Genomic DNA, 19086 nt, shown 5'->3' with positions numbered 1-19086 from the left:
CCACATGGCTTTGCAGCTAATGCTCCTTAGCGCGATGGTTCATATCAACATCATATCTCAGCCCGGATCTCAGAGTTTTGTTGTGTCGTCTTCTCTTAAGAAATGTGTTCATAAATCAAGTTTTTCTTTCTGTTATTAATAATGTGACTAAATCTATTAAGTGTGATGTTGATAAATGTGGGACTGTGATTTTTAGTGTTGTTGACTTCCATTGTTGGACTTTAACTTAGACGTTGGTTGTATTTTATTATTTAAAGTAAACATTTAAAAACAAACCCAGTATCTGTTTTATTTCTTGAGTTATGGAGGCTTGTTACTTGTACTTTACTTTGTATTTTACTTCGCGTACTGCTTTATATTGTTTCCTTTCTCTTATTCATTTTATGGTCATAATCAACCTTTAATCTTAATTTCTTGAATGAGATTATATTTGACTGTATCTACCAAATTGTCTGTGTATTCTTCAAATGTTAATAAAAAAAACCCCAGCTATAATTGAATTAATCTCCCTCACGTGCGCACGCCTTCCTCTCCGCACACGGTTACCGGAGGCTTTAGTTTGAAGTGCAACCGGAAGTTGCCCCCCCACCCATACGCGCTGCGTGTGTGGAGCCGCTCCGCCGCTGTCAGTGACTGGATTGTGGACTGGGGTGTTGGACGGAAAGGCCAAACGCTCCAGTTAACGGGGCGGCTCGTCGGACGCAGCATGGACGGCTGCCCGCCATAGTTAGTGCAGCCCGAGTGTCTCGGTGTGTGTTTTTAGTTCCGGCCCGCTCATCGGCTGGAAGGATTTTCTTTCTCCTGCTGTGTGTGTGTTTTTTTTTTTTTTTCTTTTTTCTCCCCCCACCCCTCTCCTCTGTCACAGACCACAATGGATCGAGTGAAGAGCTCCATGCAGCAAGTCCCCAACGCTATTCCAAAAGTGATCCGACGGACCGGAGGGGCGAACAGCTTGGAGCTGGAGAAGGAAAACTTCGAGAGGGGGCAGGTATGGAGCGCGTGTTCATATAAACACGTTATTCCCTCACAAAGCGTGGGATCAGAAACCTGGCAGAGATCCGCTTTATGGAGTGGGAGGATTAATAGCAATGTTTGTGCTCGGCTCCCAAACTAAACTGCACTGTGAGGCTGTGTGTTGAGCGACAATAGATATAACACATATTCACACTTTTTGGTTGTTTTTTTTTTTTTAAACCCATCATCATCATCATCATCCAACACGAGATGGTGTTTCTGTGTTGGATTCAGATTACTGTTACTTTCCCATACGTTTGTCTGTGATCAGCAGTTACAAATACGACAACAAAAGAGCTGGTCTAATGTGGGTCAGTGGACTTTATAATTCAGATAACTGCGATTTTGATGATCTGCTCTTCAAACCCAGACATGGGGGAGACGAAGCTGAAGCTCCCATGAAACTGGATGATGCATGTCTGGCTGTCAGGACCCTCTGAGGGTTTATATAGTCCTAACAGGATGTGGTATGAGGGTGATGCTTTGATGTGTTTTGAAAGACTTGTCTCTTATGTTTGCTTTTTTTTAGATGCTCATAGATAAATTGTGGCTTCAAGAGCTTAGAGCGACTCTCCCACTGCATGAGCGCGTATGTTCTACTGTGGAGGCTGCTGCTCTCTGCTTGGTACCCTCTTCCCCTCCCCTCTGCCCAGACCAGGCATGGAGGGGAGTGGGAAAGTAGGTCAGATGAATGAAGGCGACCAAACTACTGCTGAAACATGCGTCCCTCCCGTCCACAGCGTGGCTGCTAAATCGGACAGTACAGTCAACACAACCTAAATGTGCACAGCAGGTATTTGGCCGCTCTGCGTCGAGACGGTCGCATTGGAGCGGCCCCCCACCCCTCTTCTCTCTCTGCTTCCTCCTGTTAACTGACCCTCCGTGTTGCCCTCTCCCCCACCCGGGACAGTAGCGGCACGGATTAGAGGCGGGGCGAGAGACGCATGCAGGGCTTTATGCCTGGTCACTAGGTCACTGTCAGGTTCTTGAGATCACACCCTCTGCAAGTGTGTCAAGGTAACGCCGTCACGCTCGATAACGCAGGCCTACACACTGGTTGGCAGCTTTGTTGATTGCACAATCTGCTGTGTCATACAGTCTGTCTTTTGTAGAAGTAATTTTAAAGAGGATTTTTTGAGATTGTAGGTTGCTGTGGCGATCGCGGGATTCACACTCCAGTTGCTTCTCTTGGGTATTTTTACATGTTCAGGTATTGCGCTCGTACACCATTGAGAGAAACTTGGGGCTCAGTGTTTTTTGTACAAGGACACTTAAGATGTGAACGGGGTGAGATGGAATATTGACCTGGACCGCCCTCCTTGGGATTGGAAGATGACCTGCTCTACCAGCTGAAGCACAGCTGCCCAACATTGCGTCGGTCCATTGTAAAGAGTCCAGGCCAGTTTCTGACCCGCTCACAGGCAGAATATCAGAAACCCCGTCTTGAACAACAAAAACTAAATGTAACGTTAACTTCCTCTCTGGTGATTTCAAATTGCACATAATCACCACTGTGAAGGCCGAATCTTCCGCAGAGCTGTTGTCCTGGATCGCATTAATCACACAAGGGGCCGTGAGCCGAGTCCAAACATTGCGCTGCCTCTGTGCCGAGGCCAGAAGTATTCAGAATGGAATCTTGAGTTTCGTCCCGGTTTGACAGTTTTATGCTTCTTGCGTTTTAGTAAAGCGTCTTAAGTATCCAGGACCATTTTGACAAAAGCAAAATTGCTCCACCCCTCACCAGCTTGGATTTGCTATTATCGGGAGGGTGGAGATATTCAGGCAAGACGAGACAAGCTCACGTTCGATTGGTTATTAGGAATCACCAGTCTTCCACCATAACTAGCTTACAGCGTGACATCAGGGTTTTTTGTTTTGTCCTTCTCAGGAACACTGCACGGCTCTTTTTTATAAATCTCTAATGCTGTATCTACAGTTTTGCTTGAGTTGATGCCACCGATTAGGATTTTTTTTTTTTTTTACCTCCATGTACATGTGCTGCTGGTTGATTTTTGACGCCGGATCTCGAGCTGTGGCAGGAGGTGCAGGAATCAATGAACCTGCTGTCTACTTTACAGGGGATCAACAGGAGATAATCTCATCTGATCTGTTGTGCTCTAAAGCTGCCTAAATCTGCTGGGTGCCTGACTTTCTCCTCTGCAGAAAACCTACTGTCTGCCTTGCCCGTGTGTCTCTCTGAGATTTTGAGATTCCCTGGACATATTTTGCTTGAACGTACACTGTGTGAGTTCTGTATTGTTTCTCCTCATCGGTTCACATCAGATATAAGGCTTCAGCAGCCTGGTTGGCCTTCCTGGGAGCTAAATGGTGACATTCAAACTCCGGAATGGGATGTTTATCCTCCCACACTCTAAACCCACCGGTCTAATCAAATAACCAGCTACTTCCAACAGCAAGGGATGTTAAACTTGACTTTCATTAAGGGCTTTACTATAGCTTAATTTTTTACAAAAGCATTTTTTCCCTACAAATTCCAGACTTTATGCTCATGCTACTTTATTAGAAATACAAGTACTAGTATTCTCGCACTTCTTTTTTAATGACCTTCTCTAAATAACTCAGAAGTAGCAGTTACTTCTATTAAAAGTTTGAAGTCAACCTTTCTTTGCAATTTGTTTACTTTGTGATGTCACGTCAGCAGCAGCAGTTGCTGTTTTGTATACCAGTCTTGACTTTTCAAGTCCGGGAAGCTCATCCTGAAAGCTGCACGCCCAACTTTGTTTTGGATTCAAGATCCTCTCTGTCATAAGGTCCATACCAGGTTATAAAAAGCCTGAGCCGGGGCAGCCAGACAACACTCGCCTTTAATGACATGTTTAGCCTCATAATAGCAGCTGACTCTTTAATCTTGGAGTTTAAGGGGATTTGAATTTTGCCGTGTTTTATCTCGGATGTAATTCCTTTTTTTCTTTTCAATAGAAGTGAATTCGCAACATCTGCAACAAAACCAGCATGTAAATAACAAGCCAGAACAGAACATCACTTTTTGTTTGTTTGTTTGTTTTTTTTATAATCTCTCTCCAGCATGTCAGAGACGCCAGCCGGCTCTTCTCTGAGCTGTTGGAGGCCAGAAGACGTTTTTCGTCTGCATGCTGGTGTAGGTAGTAATCTCTGGACCGATATGAGCCATAATTAGCACTTGTGGAAAACTTCTGGGCCACCAGTTCCTCAGCTGGGATATGCAACCCGAGGTTCTGAGTGACACCACATTGTATGTTACATAATTAAGGCCTTAAAATAAGACTGGCTTGCCAGCCTCCTCCTCACTGCCCTCCTCTATGTCCACACCGAATCGCCTCGGTTTGTCTCTGGATGTGAGTGCATGCGTGTCAGACTGTTGCTGTGACTGTAACAGCAGTTTTTCTTGACCCCCTCCTATGTAATTACAATCATGACATGTTTGATCGGCCGTGTTATTATACATTATTATAACATGGATCTGGAAAAGACTTTCTTTTAGCCTTCTTGTATCGTCAAGTAAATCCCCACTTTTCAGACTGTCAAATATCTATTTGAGCTAAATATCAAGCACTCAAAGCATTTTAATGTGACAAACCATAATAATAGCCTTGCCCGCCATCCGGGGTTTATTCCAGACAAAGGTCAAAGAGGGCTGAAGCCGATCCAGGAAACCCCATGAAAAAGGTTGAGGTCCCCTGGAAGTGACCACATGGTGATGTAGTGGTTTTCGCTCTTACCTCATGGTGAAAGAATCCCAGCTTGTATGGCCTTTGTGTTTACCGGTTTGCATATTCTCCTGGTCTGTTACGTTGGTTTTCCTCCTAAATCACCAAACATTACAGCCGGATGGGGTGCAGGATATACGCAGGGTGGACCCACAGTCTCTTGATCTCGACAGTCCGGCCAGAAGTTGCAGAGGTGCAAGTCTTTCAGGGGTGAGATTATGGGTGAAGGTCTGACGTTTGGGTTGAATTTATGTGTCAAGAAGACCAACACTGAAGGATAAACTTCCAGTTTGCTGGATGGCGTGCCTCGCTTTATTTCTTCACAGTGGATTCTAAAGGCTGATGTCTTATTAAAGCAAAAAGTATTTGCTTCCACGTCTTCAGTTGGTGTCAGTTTAAACATCATTACTGGGCTCCGGGGGATGACGCTCATATCTGATGTGCACATATTTGTGATTCCATGTTATGCTGATGGTAAATATAGAAAGTAGTGAAGTTGCTTGGTTTAAAATGCCTTTGTTTCCAGCTAGTTCTCAGTCGTCTCTTTATTTGTAACTATTAAGCAAAAGCAGGATTACATAGTAGCAGCTGTAAGAAGTACAGAAAGGAAAACGTGGATCATCATGAGAAACCAATCTTGTACAGTGTTTCTAAAGCAGCTCACTTGAACACCCCTGATCTCTTTGCCCTGTGCTGCCTGATGGCTTGAAGAATTACAGGGAGGAGCAGGTCCATGGCCTTAAGGCTCAAGCAGGTCCCAGCAGGGTGGATGCAGATGAGCATTTTTCTTTTTCTTTCTTTTTGTTTTTTTTGAACACCCTGATTTCTTCCTCTCTGGCTGTTGTCTCTCTCCTCGCCTATTTCGAACCTCTCCACTGCTCATTGTCTTGAGTCTCCACTGCCTTCCTTTACATCCTGCAATTGAAAAATGCAGGGAAGTTATCGAGGGGATATCCGCAAAGCACGAGGTGCACAGGCAGACGAGCATGCAAGCATGGGGAGTGAGACCACTGAAAGCACTGAGGCAGCAGAAACAGCAGGCGGTGGTTTGTGGCCTCATTGCACTGACTGTGTGTAGAATAATAGAGCTGGACATGAGTGACAAGTTAGTAAGTGGAACAAAGTGCACTGATGAGTTCCTGGCGGCGTCAACAATGGCTTTGAATTACAGATTGTTTTGGAGCGCTCATCAGTGTTTTGCAGCGCAGTAAAGCGGGGAGTGGTGAAGATGGAGCTTCTTCTTTCTTTCCTTTCACATGCTGCACAGGTCAAAAGTCAGACTGGAACCCAGACCGTTGATGTGGGATGCAAATGAGCAGAAGTAGTTCCGTCGTATGTGATGACAACATTTTCTAGTGGTTACACTTTTGAACGAAAGAGACTGTCGGACATGAAATGCATGAAAGTATAAATCCACCTATTTGTCATCCTCCTTCTCCAATGAATGAACTTGCATAGATAATTTGTCACTTATTTAACCTATCAGAGGGAGAAATGTCTCATGGGAAAAGTGCATGTAGTAACAAAGCCCTCCTGTACGCATATTGCTTGATAAGTGTATGAAAACTACTCTTTAAATAGTTGTAATGCAATCTCAAAAGATAACGGTACTGGTGATGAACAAAAGTTTGAACCTTGTGTGATATAATGCTACTCATTACCTATTCTATAATACTGCTTTGTAAGCAATCGGGGTGAGATTTTAGTTTTCTTGATGTATCTTTGTCTTTTATTAATAAAAAGCATAGAACACCTAAACTGATCTCTACTGTAGTGGTTGGAGGGCATTGTCTGGGTTTTGGACACTACATGTTAGGAAAGGTGTTGCCTCAAGAAATAGTTCGAAGTCCCTGTAATGGGGACAGTGAAGCAACTTATTGACAGTCGGTTCACATGGATGTTGGCAGGTCGTCGGACTCGAGAAGCATTAGGCTGTACTGGAATTGATTTTATGCAACATATCCAAGAGACTGCAACTCCATGGACTGAAGAACCCACTAAAAAATATCACTTTAGATTTACAGTTTTACCTTGTTTCAATCAGAAAATAAGAAAATCAAATGGCTGTTTGTTCTCTTCAGAGCCACCCTCAATGCAATGACAAAAATTACGATTTCACCCAGCAGAATCTGAGGTTTGGTTCCTGCCTCTATAGTTTGTATGTTTGCCTGACCTCGACATGCATTGATGAACACTTTAGGACTCATGGTGCCAAGTGACATTGTTTTATAGAGGTTAATTTGATTTTATAGATTATATGACAAGTTTTCACTATATATTCCGGCTTTACTTCTCGTAGTACATATTAACCTGCATCAAGACAATAACTGACATGCAAAGTTATTTGTTACAGCTCGGGCGACTTTAGGACAAGGAAAAGAGTGTTTCTGAGTGAAAATCCCGACCGCAACAGAGTGGGGCTGCTGTATTCGAGAAATGCTCAGCCTTCAGCGAAGGGCCCACGCCGTACCAGGAAGTGAAGAGACTCGCTGGAAAATAGCTGGCATTGTTTGGTAGCAGACTGTTGAGCAGCCTGGAGGTATAATGTGCAGCCCCAGTGGTCTAACGAGATGCATATTGATTGTCGTGGCTGGCCTGGGCTCGGCTGGTCAGCTGATGTCCTGTGATTGTAGAGAGAAGCCTGGCCCGCATTTAAAAATGTATAGTGTGGGCTCATTGTTCTTCTGTGGCTTTGAACTGTCTCAATCTCTTCTGTCTGCTCTTGTAATCCCAGACTGACGGGGTGATGCTGAGATCAGGGTTCGATGCGGACCACTGCCATTGTTCCTCTTCACTGAAGACAGCTCTTTATGTCTCTTGGAGTTGGTTACAATATGAAGGCTGAAAATATATCTGCTTGAATTTGGGTCCACAGTAATGTATTTGTACATTTAATTACAATTCATTTCACCCACATTTACTGACAGTTTACTTATCACTTTGTCTCTTAAACATTCATTTAATCACAATATCCCTGACATATAAGGATTAGAAAACTGCTTTATTCTTTTCATACAAGAAAATTCAGTGGTCGCAAAAAGATGAAATGTTTAACTGTCACAATACTCACTGTGTCTCTGCAGGTGCGCTCACAAGGGAACGGTTTGGCTTGATTTCAAGCAATTACTCTTTGTGGCTGATAACACCTGTGAACGCTGACATCTGAAGCCTAACATGCATCAAACCATCTTCCAAATGGATTCTAGTGCTGCTCTGTTACAATATTAAGCATACATTTATTCCTCGACTACAAATGTTGATGTTTTAGCCCCTCTGGCTGATGCATTCAACATACATTCTAACACCATGTTTGATCATGTGGCTGCAGAACAGTTTTTTATTTCTTATGTCTCATTATGTATATGCATGTGTGTGTCTGGATCATTTCTACCATTGCTTGAAGCACCAATAGAATTAAAGCCTTGTTCCCCATTCTACAAATGCACATTACAACTAAGGTACCATTTAATAGGGAAATAAATGAGCTACCCAACAGTATATGATTTATTGCCAACAAGCAGTGTTGCAATAAGTAGTTCTTACATAGTTTATTAGACAAATTCATAATTTAAACAAATTGGACACAAAATGTGACTGTCTATTTATTTTTTCTTCACATATTTCATTTTTTAGTTTCTTCTGTCTTTAAAAAGTCCAATTTCTTAAAAGTTCAAAGTGTATAAATAGCTCTTGACAACATCCTTGAGTTAAAATGTTACATTTCTAACTGTTAAGGGTCAATGCAGCCCCAACTGAACATGTTTCAATGTGCCTAATACAAACTGGCGCAGGTTGAAACTGTACTCTGTTGATATGTTCAACAGAGATGCATCTGCTACTGCTTTAACTGGTTTACAGCAGTGGTTCCCAGACTGTTAGTTTTTTTTTTTTACCTTGGAGCGCCCTCCTTCTATGATTGGCTGCAGACCCATTCTCCAATCTGTTTACCCCAAATATTACAGTGAAGCCAAACGGAACCATTTTCAGAAACGTATAAGAACCTTACCTATACAGCAGGGCGGCTTTTATAAGTCAACTTTGTTGGCAGTAGTGGTCTGTTTATGATGTGCTTTACCACCCTGGTCACTTGTTTCAAGTCTTTCCTGTTTTCCACTGTACAGCTAAAAAAGAAAAAATGTGCAAGTCGTGCATCATGAACAGTAGACGGTAACAATCCCTTTAACGGGTCAGTGGGTCACAGTAGGATCATGAGGTTAAAGAAGAGGCAACGTTGTGGTTACAAATAGGAAACGTATAAAGTGTATTTCGAAAGAAAATCTACATATGCACAGTACACATCTAATATTTTTTTTAAAGAGAATTTAGAGATTTAGGCCATTAGGTTCATCAGGACCGGATCAAAATACTTTGTATTGACTGATGAGCAGTATAGTTCAATGCTGCATGATAAAATATCTGGTAATAATATTTAATTCTATTGTATTCCGTACTTTATCCACCAGGCTGCTGTCAAAAACGGAAGCTTTTTCAGTTGACAGTCCTGGAGAAACCAGATGGGGGCATCACTCACCTAGAATTGCTCTCACAGCAAAGGCTGAGCTTTTTGCCACTTTTACACCATCACAAGTTGATCTTTTGAAATGAACGAGGCTCGAATGAGATGATCATATACCTTATATTATGATTTTAATCTATAAAGTGGAATTTCTGCATTTGTAAAGTGGTGCTTGAAGAACTTCTACGTCGAGGCGAAGAGTTTTGGTATACGTTTGTGTTTATTGACAAGCTGATTTTGTGGACAGACTATCATCAGGTGGGGGCAAAAAACAACCCAGATTTCCTGGACTTCTTCTCCACCTCCTCACACAGCCTCTCTGGCAGGGACCCCCGGGGGGTCCCCACACCCCAGATTGGGAACCACCACCAGGGGGTTTGAGACCATCCCACTCCGCGAGGCTCCACGCTGCTATTGTCCAACAGGAGAGCGGGCGATTTGCAAAATAATGGTAAGCCTGCTATGTGTGGGCAGAGCACGGAGCTTTTTAGCCGCGCAAGCAGCGGTGGGATGAGCGGCTTCTCCCCCCGGTAGTCCCCCCGCCCCCCACCAGCACCGGAGCGCCGCGGCGGTCGGATGCTGGAAGTCGTCGCCGCTCAGGGGAGCGCGTTCATCGGCGAGAGGAAAAGGGAGAAAGGGGACGCGGAAGGAAGGGAGGAAGGAAAAGCACAGGAGGAGGAGGAGGAGGAGGAAGAGGGGGGGCATTTTAAGACCAAATCGGGACACATGTTGAGCTGAGAGCTGCTCCACCTCCTCCTCCTCCACCCCCCAGCTTCTCCTCCCAAATCGCCTCGATCGCGTTCCCGTTAACTAATTACTCCGCGGGCGGATTTAAAGGCGGCGGATCTCCTCTCCGGCTCCCAGCGCCCGCTGGATCCGACCACCATGGATCTGAGTAAAATAGTAAGTTCCGGGGAGCAACGGTTTGTTTTGGTTCTCTTTATTTCCGAGAGTGGAAGAGGGAATTCACCGAGATCAACAGATACCCGGCGGGTTTGGAGGTGGGGGGTGGCGTCCACAAACACACACAGACGCACGAGCAGAGACTCATGTGCTGATGTGTTCGTGGGAAGTTTTTGTTGTTGTTTTTCTCGTGGAGTAGACTGCATGGATCAGAGTCATTCCAGTGGTGAGCCAGTGTTTTGACCCAAAGGGTGTAGCCTAATGTTCTACATTTCGTTTTAAATAATCAAAATAACATCCTCAGTGAGCACCATCCTCTAGGCTTATTCGGAAAGTTATCCAACAAAGCAGCTTCAACATAAAAACATCTAGGAATTCCCAAGCCTGTTTGTTATGCTTCCATAAGGATGTCTTGTCTCGGTCAAGTGACAACACAAAGCTCGGTGGAAACGAGTCCCTGCAGCAGGTTAGTGGGAAGAAAGAAAAAAACTCCTGCAAGGACAGTTTACATGTGCCTTGAATGTCAATTACAGCTTGCATTGAAGTTTGTTGGAAAGGAATCGAAAAGGCGGCTCTGACTCTTTTATCATCACTGTATTGCAAAAATTCACCATTCAGTGATGTTGACGTTGGGAGCCGGCGTGCAGCTTATGTTGAAAGCAGGATGGCAGAAACCGGTAAAACAATGTGGACTTTATTTCACATTTGAAGGCCGGACAAACTGTGCATCTGTCTTCCTTGGAGTCGGAGTGCTGTGAATGATGCGATAGAGGCCAACAGACGGGCCGAGTGTCCAGAGTGTACTGCCGGAGCAGGTGCACATTAGACCGGCCTTTCACTGCCAGCACGGATGGGTGGGAGCACTTTTATGGCCCTTGTGTGGGTCTGGGGGAGGGTTGACGATGACAGCACACCCAGAGTACTCATTCTGGTATTCCTTTAAAAAAAAACAAGAAGAAAATGGGAAAAAAAAGAATAGTCTGAGAAGTTTGTTGGTAAATCCACAAAGGATTAATACATCAGTGGTCGCCCCTCTTTCATAACCAGAACAGGAATAGCGATCCCTCTGCTGCCCACTGAAGTCACTCAGGGCATGTAGTGCAGACGACGTGTAGGTGTAGTGATGGAAAACAATTCTCTAGTGGAGCTCCATTCAGTAGAACTTAAGTCGGAGGTCTCAAAACTCAGATCCTCGCGGACTGCGGCCCTACATGTTTTCCATGTCTCCCTCCCCCGAATGCCCTGATGGTTCATCACTACATTCAACACAAACAGACAACGAGCTGCTCATTGCAATCAACTGTGTTGAAGCAGGGAGACATGCAAAAGGCTGTGGCCCTCGAGGACTGGAGTTTGAGACCCCTGACCTAAGTCCTTTAAGAATAAAAGTTGTGATTTTAAGGATGATACCGTATCTATTTGCCCAAAGTCGAATGAAAACAAAATGCTGCTCAATTCTAGACTTGTGGTGACTCTACAGTCTCATACTGCAGTCCTGTCCACTGGAAATGGAGACTTGTTGAGGACGGTAATTGCATCAAAAGCCACTGACTTTTCGGACTTTTCCACTTCCATCACAAGTTTGACACCAGTATGGATGCGTTCCGGATTTGCAAACATGTAACTCGGCGTTCAGCCACCTTGAAAACAAGGTGCGTCATCAAAGCCGCCCTGAATTTACCTTCACATTCCCAACGGCAAGGAGACATTACCACTGCTTGTGATCGGCTTGGATCGTCAAGGTCTTTGTCACCGAGAAAGCAGCAGCGGTTTCAGATTAATGTGTCAGCGGCAAACTGAAAACGCTCCTGCTTTCGCTTTGTCTACCTACAAATTGAGAAAATTGATATTGACACTGTTTAAGCTTTGCGGTAATGATTAAATGTTTACCAAGGAGGAGGAGGCAGTTGATTTGTCAGGTGTGTAACTTTCCTGGTTAGTTTGGTCCGGTTAATTCCTGAATGACGCTTCTAAATCTGACCAACATGCAAATGCAACGTCACACAGTCCTAATGGAGACACGCGTCAGGAATATTCCTTGAGGAGAAAAAAATGATTAACCTGCAATCTGGCCAGTGCGAGAGATTTACTGTTTAATTGGTGTGGGATCACTCTCCCATCATCGGGTCCTGCAGGAAAACACACACACACACATGGAAACTCTGTGATGTTCACTTATCTTCAATGCAGGGGAGATGAGAGCGAACTGAGCTGCGCAGATGTTTCTTTTATGATGCGTCGTCATGACATCACTCCTGCAGGATGTGCAGCTTCAGAGCTGAACGTCCTTCACACAGGCTGCAGAAAGCTTTCCTGTTGGGAGAAACTCGTAAACCTGCCGCGGGGGTGCGAGTCTGAGAGGTTAATTGTACTGGTGCGTGTGCGTGCGTGTGTGTGTGTGTGCGTGTGTGTGTGTGTGTGTGAGACTTTAACCAGCTGTTGCCCTCCACCTCTGCCTTCAGCCACAGTAGCCCATTGCTGCGAGGTGACACACACACACACACACACACACACACACACACACACACACACACACACACACACACACACACACACACACACACACACACACACACTCTCTCTCTCTCCTAACATCCTAGAGCTCCATGTTTTCATGCTTGTTTAATGGGCTCTCCAGAGACGTCGTCTTCCCACTGGGCTTATCTGCATCATTCGATGCTCTGTTATACTCGAGGTGGGAAGACGATCTTGAGTAGGACTCATTGAGAAACAAGCTCCCAGTTAATGTCTCTCAGGCTTGACTATGACTGACAAATCCTCTCGACTTGTTGCAATCTTTCTGCATCGCTTAGTGACGGAAACGACAATCCACATTGTGCTCACAGGCTTGATAGTGGTTCAAACCAATACGTTCCTTAGAAGACTTGTTAAAAAAAAATGGCTGCAGTAAGTCTGTGAATTTACCTCCCACATCTCTCTTTCAGTACATACAAGCAGGAAGGGAGAAAAAAAACTAAAAATCTCCTGCTTTAACTGCTTTCTTCCGGTCAGTCGAAGCTCAGCCGGTTTCCGAGAGACGTGGAGGGACTGGTGTATAGCAGCGAATGTTCACGTCGGCTGCATCGCTCCAAGTGGTGTTCAAACAAGCAACACACAAGGCCCTGTTCATCGTCATATGTAAATGATGAGAGCTTCCTTTTGATTACAAACCCACAAGGAATATCACTATTATTTGCACATTGCAAGTTCTTGTGTCTGGTGATTTCTGCTTTCCAGCCCGTAATGTAATCAGATGTAGCTGCTTTTCTTTAGAAAAAAAATAAAAATGTACCTGCCAAAAACCAAACAGAAATCTTGACAAAGTATGTAGTATAATAACAAAATGGCTTGTGAAGTTGAAGAGTTTTAGAAGACAAAATAACTATTTTATCTCTGAAGAACAAGCAAGGCTTTTGTTCATCAGATGAGCACAAGCTCATTTAATCTATTGAGACCTGAGGCCACAATACTTTCTCTTCCTTCATGGCAAATTTGTTTGTGTTGTTCTAAGTTGTAAAGCTGGACGAAGTACAGTTTCATGTTATCGTTACTCTATTTCGAGATCACTTGCATTCCATTATGGTCACAAGCCTTTGAAATGTTGGCATCATGTAAATTGGAGGTTTTTACCCCTGGTCCTGGAGGGTTTCAGTCCTGCATGGTTTCAGTATGCCACTGCTTCAACACATCCATCTGTAATGAGTGATTACAGGACTTCTGCAGAGCTACATAATGACACGACATTGGAAAACATGAATGACCACCATCTGATATGCATCAGACATATCTGATGCAGTTGCATGTAAAAATTGGATTGTTTGAAAAGGGAATGTTTCAGTTAGTTCTTCAGTCTCTCACTGTATAAGCTGGATGGATAAATATTTCAGTTTAGGTGGACTAAATCTACAGACTGCAATAAATTAAGGGGGTGAAAAGACAAGGTTCTGTTGGAGTCTTCAGATTTTGTGGAGCACTTGCAAATGCATTGTCTTTTCTCGCAGCAGTAGAGGACCATCAACAAGTTGCTCCAGGTCTTAATGGGTCAATAAAGGATCTGTATTACAGAGAGAAGAATATTGTGTGGTTTTCAGTCTGTAGGTTACTCTTTAATGATGAGTTTGCCTCGCAGATTGAGGCTTTTAATCATCAACCCTGGTGTCTCTCGTGGGCTTTTAGAGCGTTCGCACAAAGACGCCTTAAAGGGACCGGCCGGAAATGTGAGCGGGGTAGACAGACTGGAGTGTTTTGGTCTCAGCTGCTGCCGTGTCTGGCTCCGCTAAAGCAAGGTTCCTCGTTGGACGGGAGGGTGGAGTGGAGCTGGGCATTTTTCAGCAGGCAGGAAATGGGCAGTGCAGGGTGTGCCAAGACAGGAAGCCTGACTGATCGCCTGTACCCCCGTCCCCTCTGCTCCCAGAGCGTCCGCCGCACTGATCCTGCCCCCGCTGCTGCGCTTTTTGGTGTTTTACTGTGCCGCTGCGATCAGACGACACGTTTCCTGTTTTCATTCTTGCTTCCACCTCGTCATCGTGTACAGCGCGGTGTGCCGGACAAGTCTCGGCAGCGGCGGCGGCAGCACCCTCCTCCATGTTATAAGATCCAAACCATCAGTCGTTCCGCCTGGTGTCTTAAGAAGTGTGAAACATGGTTTTATGTAATCCTTGATGCTGGGGAGAGGGGAGACGGAATTAAGCATTGACAGATGGAGTCGGATCCCACTATCAAGTGCACTTAACAGAGAATGTTCTTGTCCCCTGCTGGGTTTGGTGAGATTTTCAGGATAATACCCAGTTTTGATAAAAAAGGGTGAGATTACCACACTTGGAGCTCAATGCTGAGGAGTCCAATTTGTGTAAGATAACAAAATTCTACAACTTTAAAAAGTTATAGTCAAATGTGTGACAAGATTATATTCTGGGCTTCAAATACGAACGGCCTTAGTCTGGCTTTTTTAACCGCTGGGTTTAAAGCTATCTTTTGTTGTCATATTCTTATTGTTGGTATTCATACATTTATTTTTTCATGCAATATGGAATATTGTTATTTATAAATGACAACAGACCAAAAGAGAAATGTGGGGAAATAAGCTGATAAAACAGACTGCAGACTAAAAAAAAATTGAATAAAATGTAAACAATATTGGTATTGTTTGAACAAGTCTGTGCTCAAACCTTGAATAAAAGTCTCGGATATTTTCAGAGACCTGGTGCATCGAGGGTCCTTGTTTTGACAAACTCCTTATGGTAATGTCACCAGATATAAAAAGACCTGATGGGTATTGAATCAGTGTCATAACAAGATCAGACATCTGTCAAACCTTGGTCGAGATGAACGCGTTGATACTGAAGAGTTGACTTGTTCTTCTCGTCAATAGAGGAGTCGGGGGATTTGACACACGTGAAGCTAAAAGGGTTGAGCAGTCATTGATGAATGGATTCTCCGCCCACACTTAAATGATTGGGATCGCATAACCGCAGTGCTGTAACTAAGATTAATTACAGAACTCCTACCACATATCCCTCAGTGCCATGCTCCAACACGTCCTCAGCCAGGCAGATTTACACCCAGTGTGAACAAGGGTTTCCAAATCTTCCAGTTTTTTATTTGACCCTGGTGAAGTTTCCCCTTTTTAATTTTCTCATGCTCAATCATCGCTGGCTTGCATTTTTTTCCTGTGGAGTGACCACGACAAGCTGACATGTCTTCAGGACGAACCTGGGAATCGAATTGCCCAGCATGCATTAGTCACACGCTTGCGAGGATCGGTCAGAGCAGTCGCTGAGAAGCGAGGTAGAGGGTGAGGAAGTGACTGAAATAGTAAAGGCTCTTGCATTTAGCAGGCAGAAGATGCTTCCCGTGTGCGAGCAAGCGCAGTGCTTTGGCCCTTCAGTGGACACAGCCAGGCGACGGTCAGAATATGAATAGCGCTCTCTACAAGAGGGTCTGATTGGGGCTTGCCAGGCTGAGCTTTACATGCTTCCAGCACCAAATCAATAACACTTTGTTCCAATGCAAAGCTCTGGCCTGCGGGATTTTTCTGCCGATATCAAGAAGCAATAGAAATAATCGAATTGAAGTGGTCTAATGAATTGAATCTATAATTATGGATGTGCAAAGACCGGGAGACGTTCGGAGCCCCTTGAGGATGCAGTGTCGTACACGTGTGAACCGAACTAAGGAGGCCTTCCAGTGGGCTGGTCTGTTCTGTCCATCCTCATAATCACCTGCTTCTCACCTCTGATTTGATTCCCCATCGTTTGACTTTGTCAGCTGGTCCGTGCAGACAGACTGCCAGGAGCTAATAGGCCATTGATTTATCGATGCCAGCGAGTGGCTGTGACCAATGCCAGGAGTCGGAGGCAGCTGGCACTCTCATTCAAGCCCAACACAAAGTACAACGTCTCACTGTGGGCTAATTGGGTCATCCTCATGTGGGAACTTGCTGCTTTGGCGTTCACTCAATCATCCCTTGATTTTCTTAGAGTTGTTGTGTGAGTGACGCAGAGTGAAGTGAAGGGAAAGTGAATTTAAACGACGTGCTCTCAGGAAACATATTAGTGACAACTCTCAACGGGAGATCAGCTTGTACACCATCTTCACTGAGAGGGAACATTAGAGTCACCATTTGTTGTTGGGACAGTTGAACAGGAAATGACACTAATGTCCTTCATTAGTGATGCAAGGCAGATGCGGTCACAGTGTAAATATGATTTTTGGTGACGTTGGCATAAAAGTAGATGCTTCAAACATGAATTTTGATGGTCAGACTGGAAAAAAAACCCACATACAAGGGAACTGATAGCTTGTTGCAATGAATCTTTGGATAATATGTGGATTACTTTCCCATGATGAAAGTAATTCTGATAAATACTGTGAATTAAAAAAAAAGCTGAAAATGTAAAGTGGCGATAGTTGTCAGTTTTAAAAAAAAATGTTGGTTTTTGGAGTAGTTTACCATCACATTTTGAAATTGCAACATCACATTTTAGAGACGCAACAATTTCAGAAATTATGTTTTTCCTATGGAATCGCATTGAATTGGTTAACATTGCATCAACTCTTGGCCAAAATTTGGGTTTAAACTAGTGCTATCAATCGATTAAAAAAAAAAAAAAAAAAGTAGCTAATAAATTGCAAATTTTCACAGAGAGAAAGATTTTATCTGCAAGCCAACATGGCAACCTGTTGTTTTGCTGCAGAATTACTTCTGTGGTGGTTAAATTCGGCTTTTCAAAGTCTGCCTTAATATTACTCCACTCAGTACTATGCTGCACTGAGGTCAAGGTGCTGGTCGTATAGAAACTGCACAATACTGCTCTGGTAAGGGAGTAAAAAAAAAAAAGAAGAAAAATAGTTAAAACTCATCTGGAGTTCACATGCATGTCACACAATACTCGTTCAAGATTGGTGCAACAGTAAAACGACTGTTTTGGTTCTTGCCACAGTTCCGCGTCAGACAACAGTTGCACAACAGTTGCGTGACACAATCGAGGATTTTTGACCATAGAAAATATGGGGGCGTTCTCATTTTCCAATCATTTCGTCATGGGATTTCACACAAAACGACCTCGTACGAGAAGTGCAGGGGCCTCTGGATGTGGATCTCCACTTACTTCATTTCCACTTTCTTTGACACTAAAATTGAAGAAAATAAAGATGAAAATAACTCAAAATGAGATCAGTTTGAGATGGATATTAGATTCCCACAATCACAAAAAGTAGTGCCATGTTCCAAGTGTATGTGACGGGTTGTAAAGGCCCTGCAGCTTGTTCAAGGAAACTGTTAATTGGTGCCGGGATGTTTTAGAAGCTCTTTTAGTGAATTCTGTTCACACTTTGTCACATTGTAGTGAGTTCCAAGTGGCTAAATCAACCAAAGCCTTTTATAAACACAGGCAAACTTTATTTGCATGCAAGTAATCTGCACCATGGCCCCCGATGGCATTCGCTCCTGTTGGTAATAGTAGACGTGTGTTGCCACTGATCGCCGCCATGAGCACCGAAAAAAGCAACACTGTTCTTGGATCCTTCGGAGAAAAGGAGAGAAAGGAAGCCATGGGAGTCCACAAATCAGGTATCAATAACACTGTGAGCTTCTTGAAAAGGGAATACAGCACTTGGCTTTCACGGAGGAAACGGCCCACAGCTTCGAGCTTCATCTTGGTAGTTTTGGCCAGACATTGCAGGAATCATTTTGTGTGTTTGAAGGAAGGGGTCTGTTGTCAGTTGTGGGTAAGATTTCTTTCTGGTCTATTTTTTTTTGTAGCAGACCAAGTGTTTCTAGTTTGCAGACATGTTAATATGAGCACAGCACACCAGGCCCGGTAGAGGATTTGTTTGTCCAGCGTTACAGAAGCCGGCAGACGTTCCTGCTGAAGGAGCTGATAAACCATTGCAGAGAGCAGCACTCCTGAGCTCTTCCTCTTCCCTTCTCTCCCTCCTCCTCCTCCTCCTCCTCCTCCTCCCGGTGAACTTCCAGTCCTGGCTGCTCACATACTGGAAGAGGAGGAGCAGACCCAGGACATCTGTAGGAAGTGAAATTACGAAACGGGCGTCCCATCCTCTGTTGACCTCGACCGCCACGCTCGGTCTTCATCATCACGTGAACGAGAGCGACGGCATACACGTTGGGGTGTATCTACTGAGGGCCGGCATTTCAGGCCCCGTTTGATTTGGCGCCTCGAGATGTGTGACTTTCTTGGTTTGTTTTCCTTCTCGTGTGAGATGTGATGCCTCGGATAGAGGATGCTTCAGAACACCTTGTTTTGAAAACTATCTGAAAAAAACAAACTCTGAAAGGCTTGGAACATAAAGCGGGAACGTTTTATGGGCTTTATATTTCAGCTTCGAGCTTCCTGTTTGGAACTTGAAGGCATATCAAGAAACACTTTCACACCACAAGTGGTTCAAGGATTTCAGCCTTTCTCGTAGAACTGAAGCCGTTTTGGG

The 19086-nt window shown here is 44.2% G+C and overlaps 1 protein-coding gene across 1 annotated transcript in view; it reads left to right on the top strand.

Moving 5' to 3' along the window:
• The first annotated feature begins 777 nt into the window (after positions 1-777).
• Positions 778-19086, top strand: part of hip1 (huntingtin interacting protein 1) — a 44470-nt gene continuing 26161 nt past the window's right edge. The window contains exon 1 of the mRNA XM_080511870.1: positions 778-988. Coding sequence (XP_080367996.1) covers positions 872-988 — 117 coding nt within the window. The 5' untranslated portion in view covers positions 778-871. The remainder of the gene's footprint in view (positions 989-19086) is intronic.

The sequence above is a fragment of the Blennius ocellaris genome (assembly GCF_963422515.1).
Source record: "Blennius ocellaris genome assembly, chromosome: 2".
NCBI lineage: Eukaryota > Metazoa > Chordata > Actinopteri > Blenniiformes > Blenniidae > Blennius > Blennius ocellaris.
The sequence above is the reverse complement of the archived record's forward strand: the minus strand, read 5'-3'. Positions and strand labels throughout refer to the sequence as shown.